Genomic DNA, 13109 nt, shown 5'->3' on the forward strand with positions numbered 1-13109 from the left:
TGAGCTTTGCATTATGGGGATCATCTTTATTGCCCAAGAATCCACCTGAGAATGAAATAGCACGGCACGGCTCATCCAAACAAAGCTTATTTGCATCTTGAAACACCTCTCAGCTGTTGGCATACTGTATATACAGCAAAATGTACAGAACATACATTTAAACCATCATATTGCTGCCATCATCTTGTCACAAAAATATGCACATTATAGTCTCACAGTACCTTGCATTAAGGAGTAAAATAATGAGCAGGGCTTTTTGTTTATTGTACTGAGATTCCTTCTGAGTTTAATCCCTTCATTTAACATGTGCGGAAAAAGACAAATTTCAGATAGAGCTACTCTTCACACAAAACACACTAGATTAACAGAGCGCCATCACCAGTTTCCCCAAACGTTATGGCTAAAAGCAAAAGTAGTGCACAAATTTCACCCTACACATAGATTTCTACCATAGAAAGGACATCAAGCACCTCCCTAATCCAGATTATACAGTATGGCAGCCATTTTACATAGTTAAAGTTATATCTATGGGTCTACACATCTCTACAACATTATAATCTTCAAGTACAGACTCCACTTATAATCATGTTGTCTTGAACTTCATGATATGGTATACACAGGTATCAGTGCTGTAGCAGAGAAGCTAGTAAAAAAATTATCTTACAATGATATCATTTAAAAATCTTTAAAAAATTATTTATCCACTGTAATTGCTTTAATCTACTCTTCATTAATGCCACGTTAGTAAATAAAAAACAGCAAAAGAACAGAGCCACTTTTAAATAAATATCACTTTGCTGTAATACAGTGGTATCATGACATGTTAAGTACTCTTTCCCTGAAATTTTCTACTAAAATCAGGAGGCCGATTATTGTGTTATGAGATGTTGATCACTTAATCGCTTCCCTTTAATCATCTATACATGAATGAAGTGACTAGATAGATATTTTTGCGATACACAACAGAGCAGGGATGCAGGTTACGTGAATGTCTTACAGGCCACATTATAATGTTGTGGACGTTTGCTGGTATTATTCAATAGTATGAGTCTTTACTCTTTGGCAAGACTTACTTAAATGTCTCTTAGGACACATTTACCTTTTCTATACAAAAAGGACAAATAAAATCAGATCATTAAAAGGCTCTCTAGATGCATTAGAATGCAGATAAACAGGCTTCAAGATGGGTGAAATAATCCACGAGGATCTTCAAGTATCAGGTGGTCTTTTGACAAAAGAAGCTCTACTTTTGGCATGTAACTGTAAATATCTCTAGAAGGCGATTTCTTCTGCTTTTACACTGTCTGGTCATCTGTCTTCAGCTTTCGAAGCAGGTCAACACACTTTAATTAGTGTCACAAATAGCAAAGATGACAACGTCCATGGCGTCAAGACACTAAACGCAAATTTGACTGCTTTTTCCGAACGTTCATTGGAAGTAGGAGGGTGCGTCTAAAAATATTCCAGCGGCCTCTTGGCCATTGCAAATTCAAAACCTTACTGTCAAATGCAAGCTGAAATGGACAAATATGTGGTGTCATACCCCACCATTACCCATTATCCTCCACTTCCTCTCATCCTGACCTCTGTACCGGAGGTCTAATCATGGTCCGTGTCCAGGTCAGGCTTTGGCCTCCAGCAGTTCCAGGAACAGTTTGTGCATAGGCACACGGCCGTCCTGTTTGATGCTGCAGAAGTGCTGCACAGCACGAGAAGCCGTCTGACGCAGCAGAGGGAGGGTCATGATCAGTTTGCCAGCCCGTCGAGGGTCCTCTGGGTGGTGGGTGGCCTCATAGTCCTGGAGGGCCCCGTGAAGGACATCCTGGAGTCTCTGAACTGCCTCTGAGTCCTCAATTTGCATGGAGTCTAATAGAAGAGATGGAATTGAGAAGTTAAGGTGTGTCAATAAATGTAATGCTTTAATTACACAAAACATAAAAATACAGAATAATCGTCATAAATAAAAATGCAAAAGTGTTTAGATACATATCCACAGAGCCTAAGCTCTGTAATAAGTAACTCTGTACCTGAGTTAGCGAGTGCAATAGCCTTTAGGACCACAAACTCCTCCTTCTCCAGCCCCATGGTTTTGTACTTCTTCACCAGCTGGAGGATGGCGTTGTTGAGGTCGAGCAGCCCTGCTAGCTTTGACTGCTCCTCGTCCATGATGTAGTCGTCGGCATACACCAGCTTGTCCTCCAAGGCCAGCGAGCGGAACACCACTCGCAGGATCAAAATCTCCATCCAGCCGCTCTGCAGTAGACTCATCTGGTCTGCCAGCGAGAGGGAGGGAAAGCCTAAAAGAGAAGGAGGATAAAACGGACCTGTTAGAGATACTGTAGAGGGTTAGAACAGATTCAAAATGAGTTTAAAGATTGTATAGCCTGAGAGTTTTTAATTTTCAGGAAACAGTGCAGTAATCTAAGATGCAGAGAAGAAGGATTTTAAAGGGTCACTCAGCCCACTTTACAAAGGTCAGTTTACTTGTCACGGTTAGTCCTGCTAGGCCTGTTAAAACAGCCGTATACTTGCTTCTGTGGCTGTGGAAGGGGGCTTTCCAAAGCCCGATAAAATAATGATGTCATCAGGGTCGTTTTGGACTAGACATGAGACTACCAGTGCTTCACAGAGAGCCTGCTGTGGGCATGGAGTTTGAAAGAAGTGGGCATTTACCAGGCAGAGAAGGCCTACTAAGAGACAGCATACTAGGAACTTAAAGTTAGGACATCTCAGCCTCTGCAGCCTTGATTTTGACCTTCCTTTTTCTTAATTAGTCCACTAGATTTATGGAAGGTCAATACTAAATCACTGGAGTACCCCTTTAAATTATTTAGTGTAATTATCTCTTGTATTGTATCCACAGCCTGCTATTACTATTTCACTTAGATTTGATTTACCACATTTCCCCCCATAATTTAGAAGATGCCCATTCATACAGGGAGCATTATTAGTATTGACATAGAAACTGAAAAAATACTTGTGAAGTGTCTGTAGCTGAGTTACATTCACTCTTATTCCCTTTCATGCCGATATATAGATGATATGACTGATACCACTTTCGTGTGTGTGTGCCAACTGTGAAGCTACAGCCAGCAGCCGGTTAGCCTAGCTTAGCATTGGCTTTATGCTAAGCTAACCAACAATGTTATATTTAACAGACATGTACTGAATGAGTGAGGTGTCAATCTTCTCATCTAATTCTCAGCAAGCAAGCAAATGATTGTATTTCCCTGAAAATCTTTGTCCCGTTAAAAAAGGTGAATGCAGTTGCACTGTAAATGTCTCAAAGATGCTGCTACACAACATGAGGCAATAAATGAAAGGTCCATCACAATCTGTTGCTATTCTTTATGTTTTTTTAAGGTTTAAGAGTGGGTCTGTCTGTCTTTGTCTCTGTTTATTTTAATCTCTGCAGTTGTACCTTGATGAAATATGCTGATCACGACAAATCTAAAATGTGGATGACGGTGTACATGAGTCTTTAATATCATTGATAATACAGAATCTGTTTGTGTTATTTAAAAGCAGGCCGCGCAGCAAAGGACATAACAAAGGACAAGAATGAAGAGGTGCTGAATTTAACTACACTCTGTGGGACACTCCTACTTTGATTGACAATTACACCCCACAGGAGTATGATTAAACTTGATCTTCCCCCCCACATAAACCTGCATACACACACTCACACGCACGTTTACTGTAATTAAACAGATGATTTTACAGAGCGAGCGGGGGGAGGGGGAGGCGTTTGTGTTTTTGACACCATCAGTGATTGTTATCAGGATCCACTGCTCTTTACAATCACCACGGGGACGTCAGTGGCGCCCATTTCCCCACTATCGCTCCCTGATTGATTGGAAACGCTGTCTGTGCACAATTTCATTGGTCGATAGGGATCAGTATTCTGGCACTGGACCATCGATCAGGGACAGAGACCTGTGTGAATGTGTGTGTGTGTGTGTGTGTGTGTGTGTGTGTGTGTGTGTTTAGGTCTGTGTGATGAAATCTCAGGCAATGTATTGATAGATTTGAAGGTCAAATACAAGTTAAATCTTCAATAAAGAGAAAAGAGCATGTGTTCAAGGGACAAAGCAAAGGACACTGAGGGCAACAAAGAGTGTTGACATTTGGGGAGCATTATGTTGCCAGTGTTAGTTGTATCTTATCAACAATAACACACAGCCAGTCACACCACAGTTGCTCTCACACGCGCATTCGACAGCCAACTTGCAGCACAGACTCAAAAAGGCCAAAAGCAAAGAGGGCAGTTGGTCTTTAGCCAGCTCATCTGCCAGTCTGGCCCTCAGACTTCAGACCACATCACTGTCAATCTGCCTGATAAGAGCAGACACAGAGGAGGGGGAGCAGCCAGGACAGTAGCCCCATCACACTCACCTCCCCCTGGGCAAAGAACTCAGATGGCCCAGGCCACTTCGCCCAGGACCCCGGTTCTAGCAGCGATGGGGGCCGTGTGGCCTGCCACTCATCCAGAGCTGATGTGACATGGCCATTACGCTGCTAGGAGGGGGCAGTCTTTTTTTTTTAAAATACCAATTCTCTCTGTGTATTTGTCTCGACTCTCTGTGTGTATTGTCTCTACTATCTACCTTTCTTTGTCTTCTCAACCTATTCCTTGAATGATGCTATTGTCCCTTTTTGTCGAGGGTCACTCTCATTTTTTTCCATTTCTCTCTTTTTGTTCATCCTTTTTCTCGTCATCTGCCCTTTTCTTTCTCCATCTTTCTGCCTCTGTCATTCTGTTTTTTGTCTCTGCCTTTTTCGATTTAACTGAAATAGGTGATGCGAACACTAGAAGGACAATGTTTTGGACAACACTGTGATATCGGTTCACAGTTTGATATCAGTAATAACAGTTTATTTTCCAGTATTGATAAATGCTTTTATATCTATGAACCACAAGCTAGTAGGTAAGAAGCAAGAGCACACAAGACTCAACAAAGAGATTGTTGTTTTATTGTATGACATTTTTTTCACCTCAAAATGAAAAAGTAAAGAAAATGCTCATCAGATGTTATTTGAAGAAACTATAATGTCTTTAATTTAGTTTGAGAAACAACCAAAAATACCAAAGCACGATGCTTTATTTAACAAATCAAGAGTAGCTGATTCCAACATTACACTGCAATAAATGCTGTAACGAGTGGATGTTTGTTATTTGTTAAGAACTTAATTATTAATTGATTGCCACAAATCTGTTCAATTCATTTTCTAATGAAGGAACACTTTAACATTTCAGGAAATACAATTATTTGCTTGCTTGTTGAGGGTTAGACTAGAAGATTGATACCACCCTCATATCTGTTGGTTGAATATGAAGCTACAAGCAGCAGGTGGTTAGCTTAGCTTAGCATAGAGACTGGAGACAGGGGGAAACAGCTAGCCTGGCTCTGTCCGAAGGTAAAAAAAAAGTCCATCTGCCAGCATCTCTAAAGCTGTAACTTCAAATCTGGTTGCCTGGCAAATAAACAGTCGACCCGTACAATAGCAAATCCTCCTCCAGTCTTTATGCTAAGCTCAGCCAACCAGTTGCTGGTTCCAGCTTCGTATTTTTTGTACAGACATGAGAGTGTCATCAAACTTTGAATCTAACTCTCAGCAAGAAAGAAACTAAGCGTTTTTCACAAAAGGGGTGAGTTTAATGAGTAAAAATAAGTCCTAAAGCAAGAAACATGTTGCAAACAACAGGTTTTGAAAGTTTAGCCTCATGAATTATTCCATTTGTCAAATACTGGTTTAAAAGTAGTTTAGAAATGCTGAAATATCTACAACCTTTTAAAAATGTCATGGTCTTCTTGATCAAGTGTATCATGGCCCTATGTGGTATTTGAGCAACTATTTGTTTTTAGCTTCAAATGAAAGCCTTACATAGTGACTGCTGATCAGATCTGTAAAATATCCTGTCTTTCTTTTTTTTTTTTAATCAATGTACAATTCACATTTATTTGCCTCAACTCCTGCGATGGAAGTTCACCTTTTGTTGCATTCTATTTTATTTAGGTGACATTTCAAAAGTTTGACCAAGATGTGCTTGACAGTTGAATAAAAACATGGCTTCCTGTCCCTATCCAATCGCTCCCTCTCTCTCCCCCTCTCTCTCTCCCCCTCAGGTGGGTGTCTGCCTCTCGCCGCTGCTCCACTTTCTCAGCCAAACCCTCCACTGGCAAAGGGCTACAAATACACGCATCAGTCGGACTCCGTCTGTCTCGTGCGCTGACAGTAAAGAGCCGACAACGAGAGAAAAAAGACAGACAGCAGCAGCCTGGGGGGTGATGAGGAGAAGAAGGATGGGAGGCAGGCTTGGGGGGGGGGGGGGGGGGGGGGGGGGTCTGTTCTCTTCTTCCTTTTTTTTAACAGAACAATGGAAATGCTGATGAGGGACACCAAACACCAACACACACTCAAATGGTTGCTTCATGTCCACTTTGTAGGAACAAACATGGGGACAAATATAGTACCGAGGGATACTAGCTAGCACACACACACACACACACACACCTGCTATGTTTGTTTTGTAAGCATTTCAGAGACAAGACATCAACAAAAAAACCCAGGTGTTTCCCTGGTGATGTTTTGGGTGTGGATAACCACGGCTGATAAAGCAGTCAGGGCAGAAAAAAAAAAACAGAGAGAAGAGAAATCGGCAGAGACGATGATATCTATACTAGGGTCGATTCATTGTTTAAACCCCTTAACGTCATCTTTTCCCCTTTTATTTGGCCAAACTTTTGCTTGATAAATTTGCCTTTGGAAACTTTGGGATTGACACTAATGTAATAGTTTAATAAAGTTCTGTAGATCTGAACAAAGTTTGTCTGCTCAGGATGACTTTGTAATGACTCAGAGTAATGATAGGCCACTGCTTTTAATTTTCAGAAAAAATTATGAAGAATATCCTGACAAGGAATCAGTTAACCCAGAAACTAATTGATTAATCGATCATGAAGCAATTGTTAGTTGCAGCCCTAACTTGCTGTCAATTCATTTTTTTTTGTCACTAAAATAACTGATAAAAGGACCAATCATTACAGAAGTGATACCAGCATACATATAGAGACAGTACTGGTGTACTGGTTCTGAATAGTGCTGTCTCCAAACAGACCTGCAAACCTCTGTTGCCACCGCATATGATTACAACTGTCAACACTGCTGCATACCAGCATTTTAAATCCCACTAAGCTGTCAGAATACACTTCCCCTCTCCTTTCCACCCTCTCATCCGAAGAAAAAAAAAAAAGCTCTGGACATCCCTTCTGCTGTTCCTGTGTCAGAGGAGAAGCTAAGTGTGTTCCAAGTGTCAGGAGGATTTCCGCAATTCAGACAGCACAGGGAGACGGCTGCAGCTCAGGAAATGAATTAAAACGTCCAGGTGGCCACTGGTCATCTGGCTGATATATTAGGCACACACACATCGGTCAACAAGGGCATGGCGCACACACACACACACACACACACACACACACACACACGGAGAGAGGATGACTGACAGATAACACACAGCCATGCCAACATGCCCTCCTCTCCTCCAGGCATCCAGCAAGTGTCTTGGCAACCACAAGTCACAACAATCTCCTCTTCTGATCTGATTATAGACTTAATGTGAACTAATGTGTGTGGTGGATTGTGTGAACAAACAACTGACTGACTGAGTGACTGAGTGACTGAGTGACTGACACTGAACTGTACCTGGGATGTGTTTGGCCCAGCCGATGTTGACCACCAGCTCTCTGTCGGCCAGGTCGCACAGTGTGGTCAGCGCCTTGATGTCGCTCTCAGGTACAGTGGGGTCCGGCATGGCGAAGATGCCCTCGGGCTCAGCCACCAGTAGCAGAGACACTACTTTGTTCTCCACCACACCACCAACAGAGACTGAGAGAGAGTGAGAGAGGGAGAGTTTTATTATTATAACCACCTTTATTTAAACAAGCAATCTCATTTAGGTCAAGATCTAAAAAGTCCAAAATTAAAAGTTTAAAAGTTCAAAGGAGTCTCAGTGGGATAAGAAATTTCTAAAATCCTTGGTGAGAAATGGAGAACGTTTTTTGTCGCTCTCCAGTGAAAACTCCAAATTAGGTGATTTTGAATTTTAAGTCTCTCTTTTTGGGTCGAGAAAAATCGCCCTACTTCTAAGGCTAAATAAGCCATTTGAAACCCCACAGGATTTTCTGAAAAATGCATTGCATCACTTGGGAGATATGTGGTTTCCACAGGACAGCAATGTGTTGCTTTACAAGTGCAAAGTAGACAAGGAGTTCATCACAGCCATTCAACATTCAGCCTCCCACTTCTCACTTCAAATATTACAGCTGGCAGTGATTAATGCCAACTCATTAGCAAATACCAGCTATAAAAATGATTCAGTGTTCTGACAGACAACATCACAGAAAACATGATTGGACTGTTTTGCACTCACAGACCACAACACAAGATAAAATAAGAGCCTGTCATATTTACAATAAAGTAATCCATTAACGCAGGCCGACTGCCTAACAGTTATGTATTGCAGTCGTGTTCATATGCACCACAGTTGATGTAAAGTTTTGCTTGAACACCTACATGTTTTTTTCTGGGGCAAGCCGTTCTGTGGGTGCAGATACGGGCTGTTCTCAGCATCTATTCTCCTCTTGTACTTCTGTCTGCCGCCCCTGACCCGGTCCAGACGCACACCTACAGAGACACAAACACGGGACATTAATGATGCACAGCCGTCACACCTGGGTGTCATTATATCACAGGGTAAAGTGAAAGAAGGGAAAACTCACTCACATTTACTCCATACCACACGCATAATTAAAAATCAGTAATTTCAATTTGTCTGACTGTAATTGGTATTTGAAATATAGACAAAAATATTTGTTTGATGTCTTGGTTAAAAATGACATTAGATTGTAAAACGTGTTGATAACTAAATAGTTACATAGTCCCCAGAAGAATTTGGAGACAAAGTTAATCCAAAATTAATAGCAGCCAATAATATGATGTGAGAATAAGAGTATTTCTAATAATAACACAAGGACATAATTCAGTGTATGACATCGGCATCAGTGAGTAATATCTGCAAAGTCACTCCAAGCAACAAACTTATTTAAATAGAACATTTCAATCCCACTTGGATGTTCATCGGGTAAGTGGAGTGGTTTGGAGTCAGTGTGCACGCCATCTCACTTTTTTCATCAACATAGACACTGACGGCATTTTCAAATAGGTAATCAGTTATCAGAAAGAGGCAGGAAGTTGGCCAGTCATCTGCTCACTCGTCTTGACGATTCCTAGGAGACCGAACAGGACGTATCTAATGTTGGCACAGCAGTATGCATCCTGTAACCTGACACCCAACTGATGACAACTGCTCATCTTGACAAGTATTGTGGCAACCTCGTCACTATGGTGATGGGGATTTAAGAGTATGTGTGAGTGTGTGTGCGTGTGTGTGCGTGTGTGTGCAAAAGGAGCAGTTGGATGTGGAGAAGCTGAAAGTCACAGTCACCAAGTGCATCTCTCAAGAAAATGCACGAGTCCAGCGAGTGTGAACGTGACTCAGAAAGCCTTTAGTAGTGGTGTTGGGTTACCTGATCTGCACAGTGTAAACGGCCAGAGGGGCCCTGAATAGATCTATAACGGCACTCGCGCCTGCAAGAGACACTCTGAGGTTATTATTTGCCCACTTGACACCTCATAGTGATACTCCATATTGGAGGCTCCTGTACATATTTTTACCTATGCAGATATTTATGGAGATCATGCATCAACCTTCATAGCGCTAAATAACATAATGTCGTCTTTATCAGGCATGTAAAATGTGTTGTTTTTTGTTGTTTTGTTTTTTTTTGTGTCATTGGTTTGTAAAGCTATTTTTGTCATTTTATACTTGTGCTACTATCATGACAATAATTTTATAGAATTTCTGCGTTGTTGATCAATGGTTTGTGAACAGAGATAGGAGAAAGGCAGGGTGGAAAGAGGGGTAATGGTGTGAGAATATGGCGTGCGACCTTTGCTGTAAGCCATTATGCTCTTCCATAAGATTATTATAAAATGTCATGCTCAGGCGTTGTAGGACGCTACACTTCTATATTTTAATGTGGAAATATTTTGACAGATAGACACTTATAAAATCCCCACCTACCCACTTCCTTAAAGGTCCTCTTACAGTTCTCTATGTACCTGCCTTATAGGCCTATCAGCTTCTTCACTTTGAGTGATGGAGTCAGAGTTTGGCTGTTTTACATTAGAGATGTCTATATTTGAGTTTTCTCGGGGGTTCCCATTTGGTTTGAAGTGGGTTCGGCTCAGCTGGAAAAAGGTGTTGTCATGTCTTATCCTGCACTGTTTACTCATGTTGCCAGCACTGTTAGTCAAATACAGTCAAACCACACCCACACAGTCCCAATGAGTACTTGGTCGAAGGTTTGAAACCAAGTTTTTAGGGGCTTTAAATCTACACTCTGACCTAAGGCTGGACGAATAAACCATTTACCGACATTGCGAATGTCTTACTGACCCAAATTAACTCTTTTAGTAAAAATCTTTTGATTGTTGAAAGCTCCAGCTAGTAAAAGCTAGTAAGTTGACCTTGACTTGGGATTGTTTTGTCAAAATAACATCAGACCCACATTAAACCAGCCTTAAGGCCAACCTAGTGTCTTTCAGTGGTCATACTGTAGTTAATCCAGACAAACATATAACTTGTAAACCAGCCACAGAAAGGAAATGCCATGTATTGATATGTTTTAAATTTCTTACATGCATAAATAAATGTGACAAATGATCATGATATAGATTTTAGAGCATATTGTCGAGCAAGATTTAATCATTTTGGCATCAGATTTGGTCCAATGATGGTTAGTTGGGTAAAAGTGTGTTGGCAGTTTGGAGTGGCACTAGAGAAGATTAATGTGGTATTAAAGGAGAGATTGTTCAGGTAAACTTAATGCTCCCTAACCCTCTGCTCATGTCACGTGAGGCAGATAGTAAGCGTTGATTAGCCCTGGTACTTGGCAGGTGCCACTCTGAGGTGTGAAATGAGGGATGAGGGACGTGCTTGCTTGTGTGTTGTCATCAGATTTAACTCAAACTGTTGGCAAACACTGGATTAAGTCAGACTCTGGTAGTAGATGTACAGAAAGAGTCTGTTTTATACGGGTATATTTGTGTGTCTGGATCTGACAGTTATTCAAACACACACATCAGAGCTAAGTGTAACTCTTCACAGTGAAATGCGCTGACAACCAAAAGGCCAAGAATAGCTTTGGTGGATAACAAAACAGACACACACACCTCCTCCCTGTTCGTCTGTACAGCCCATCAGAGTTCGATTAACACTGACTACTCAGATTCATCTATTTTTTGCTGCTTTCATCACTGAGCCTTCTTTTGAGGGTGTCTGAATGTTCACATGAGGAGCTTTACAAGTTCCCAAAATGCACACAGTCCAGCAGGATCCGGAGCACAGACATCCAGACTCTGATCCAGGTTACTGTGTCCAGTGGTGTCCATCACTGCTGCCGCCATCAGGATGTGTTCACTATAAACAATCCCACGCATCTCAGAGATTGTGACCAATGTACACATGGCCGCCATGGTGTAACACTCCCTGCACCGCTGCTTCTCGTCAACAAATGACAAGAAAAGAATTTGGAAACTCGGCACTAAAAAGTGGACATGGTCCCTCTGTTGTGTCCTGATGCTTTTCTCAGAATGCAGATTAACACGCCTGGGACCAAATAAAAGGAAGTGGGGATGAGACATCGAGACAAGACGAATAGAGGAGGTTGTCTCATAATGGTATTGCTGCACCAATTTCTTAAGTACATAAACTGTTAAATCATTAAAGTAGAGGATCACAAAATTACATCGGTATCACACTGTTTTTTAAAAATATTACATACATTTTGTTAACATACATGTTTTTACAACCCTTTGAAGCGACAGCAACTGTAGGGATGGGCACTAAACAGGGCTTAATCAAATCCTGCCTGGGGTCTATATGTCTTTTAGCTGTGTGTTTAATATGGCTCTGACTCTCCCCATTAAAGCTCACAGCTCCTCTGTCTCAGCCTTTACTGCGGCCTCTCCGGGGAAGAGGGGCATTACGAGACACGATGAAGCGCGTTACGAGGGCGCTTACGATGGGAGTTATGAGGGGCAGTTCGCATTTCACGGAGGTCCAGGAATCCCACAAGGCATCTGGAGGAATTTACGAGAGGGGAGGGAAAGCAAAGAGGGTGGCTAGAAGAAGTTGGGGGGGGGGGGTGTTGAGAGGTGGACTGGGATGCTATTGATGACTATACCCTTTTAAAGGCAGCTAATTTAGAAAAAACACGAGCACACATACACTCACGAAAACACACGGGGGTGTGAGCGTAAATGTGAGTGCAGACTGTGTTTAAGCAAACTCATATCCACAAACTGATACTCGTATAAAGATGCTATAATTCTGCATATACACGACTCAACACACGCAGCAGCAATAAACAGATGGTCCCGTGTGTTTAGAGATGAGTAGCTGGCATCAAAGGATCATTCCACTTTATTACAACTGGGATCTTATTTCGTAGTTTTGGTTCTTGTTTCCATTGGTTATGATAATGTCATACTCACAAGAGTAATGAGATCTGGGGAAATGGCGATAACAACAAAGTCTGACAGGTCTGGAGACAAGACAATCACATAGGCTGTAAACAAGGCAATAATCTAGCCACATCATCTGTCACTATTTAGAGGTAAAACTAAAAGTGAGAAGCCCTAAAATGATGGTAATAACCCTTCATTGCACAGAAAAAGTGTGTGCACAACTGCAATGTTTACAGTTTACAACACAGTAATAGAGTTTCCACCTCTGATGTGTTTTCTTTTCTTTTTTTTTTTTTTTTTTTTTTGGAAGGGGGAGAGTTATACATTGTAAAACATTTTTTCTTTGAGGCTTGCGGCCAGCCTTATTTTGTTGCAACGTCCACCTTGTCCATCTCTCCCCCCCATTTGACCACAAAGGCAAAATAAATTGAGGTTGTTTGAAACACAGTAGAAGGAAACAAACGAGGTGTTATTTCAAACTATGAAATATCTAAATTAGAAGTGAATTTTCACAAAAA

The 13109-nt window shown here is 41.4% G+C and overlaps 1 protein-coding gene across 2 annotated transcripts in view; it reads right to left on the bottom strand.

The window, feature by feature from the left end:
* The window catches only part of LOC139621989 (estrogen-related receptor gamma-like), a 29514-nt gene continuing 16405 nt past the window's right edge, over nucleotides 1–13109 (bottom strand). For both annotated transcript variants that reach the window (XM_071479005.1, XM_071479004.1), the window contains exons 5-8: nucleotides 8575–8685; nucleotides 7705–7887; nucleotides 2028–2297; nucleotides 1–1866 (exon numbers count right to left, since the gene is read on the bottom strand). In XM_071479005.1, coding sequence (XP_071335106.1) covers nucleotides 1622–1866; nucleotides 2028–2297; nucleotides 7705–7887; nucleotides 8575–8685 — 809 coding nt within the window. In that variant the 3' untranslated portion in view covers nucleotides 1–1621. The remainder of the gene's footprint in view (nucleotides 1867–2027; nucleotides 2298–7704; nucleotides 7888–8574; nucleotides 8686–13109) is intronic.

This window comes from Trachinotus anak, unplaced genomic scaffold (genome assembly GCF_046630095.1).
Source record: "Trachinotus anak isolate AG129_WGS33_773 ecotype Australia unplaced genomic scaffold, CSIRO_AGI_Tana_v1 ptg000005l, whole genome shotgun sequence".
NCBI lineage: Eukaryota > Metazoa > Chordata > Actinopteri > Carangiformes > Carangidae > Trachinotus > Trachinotus anak.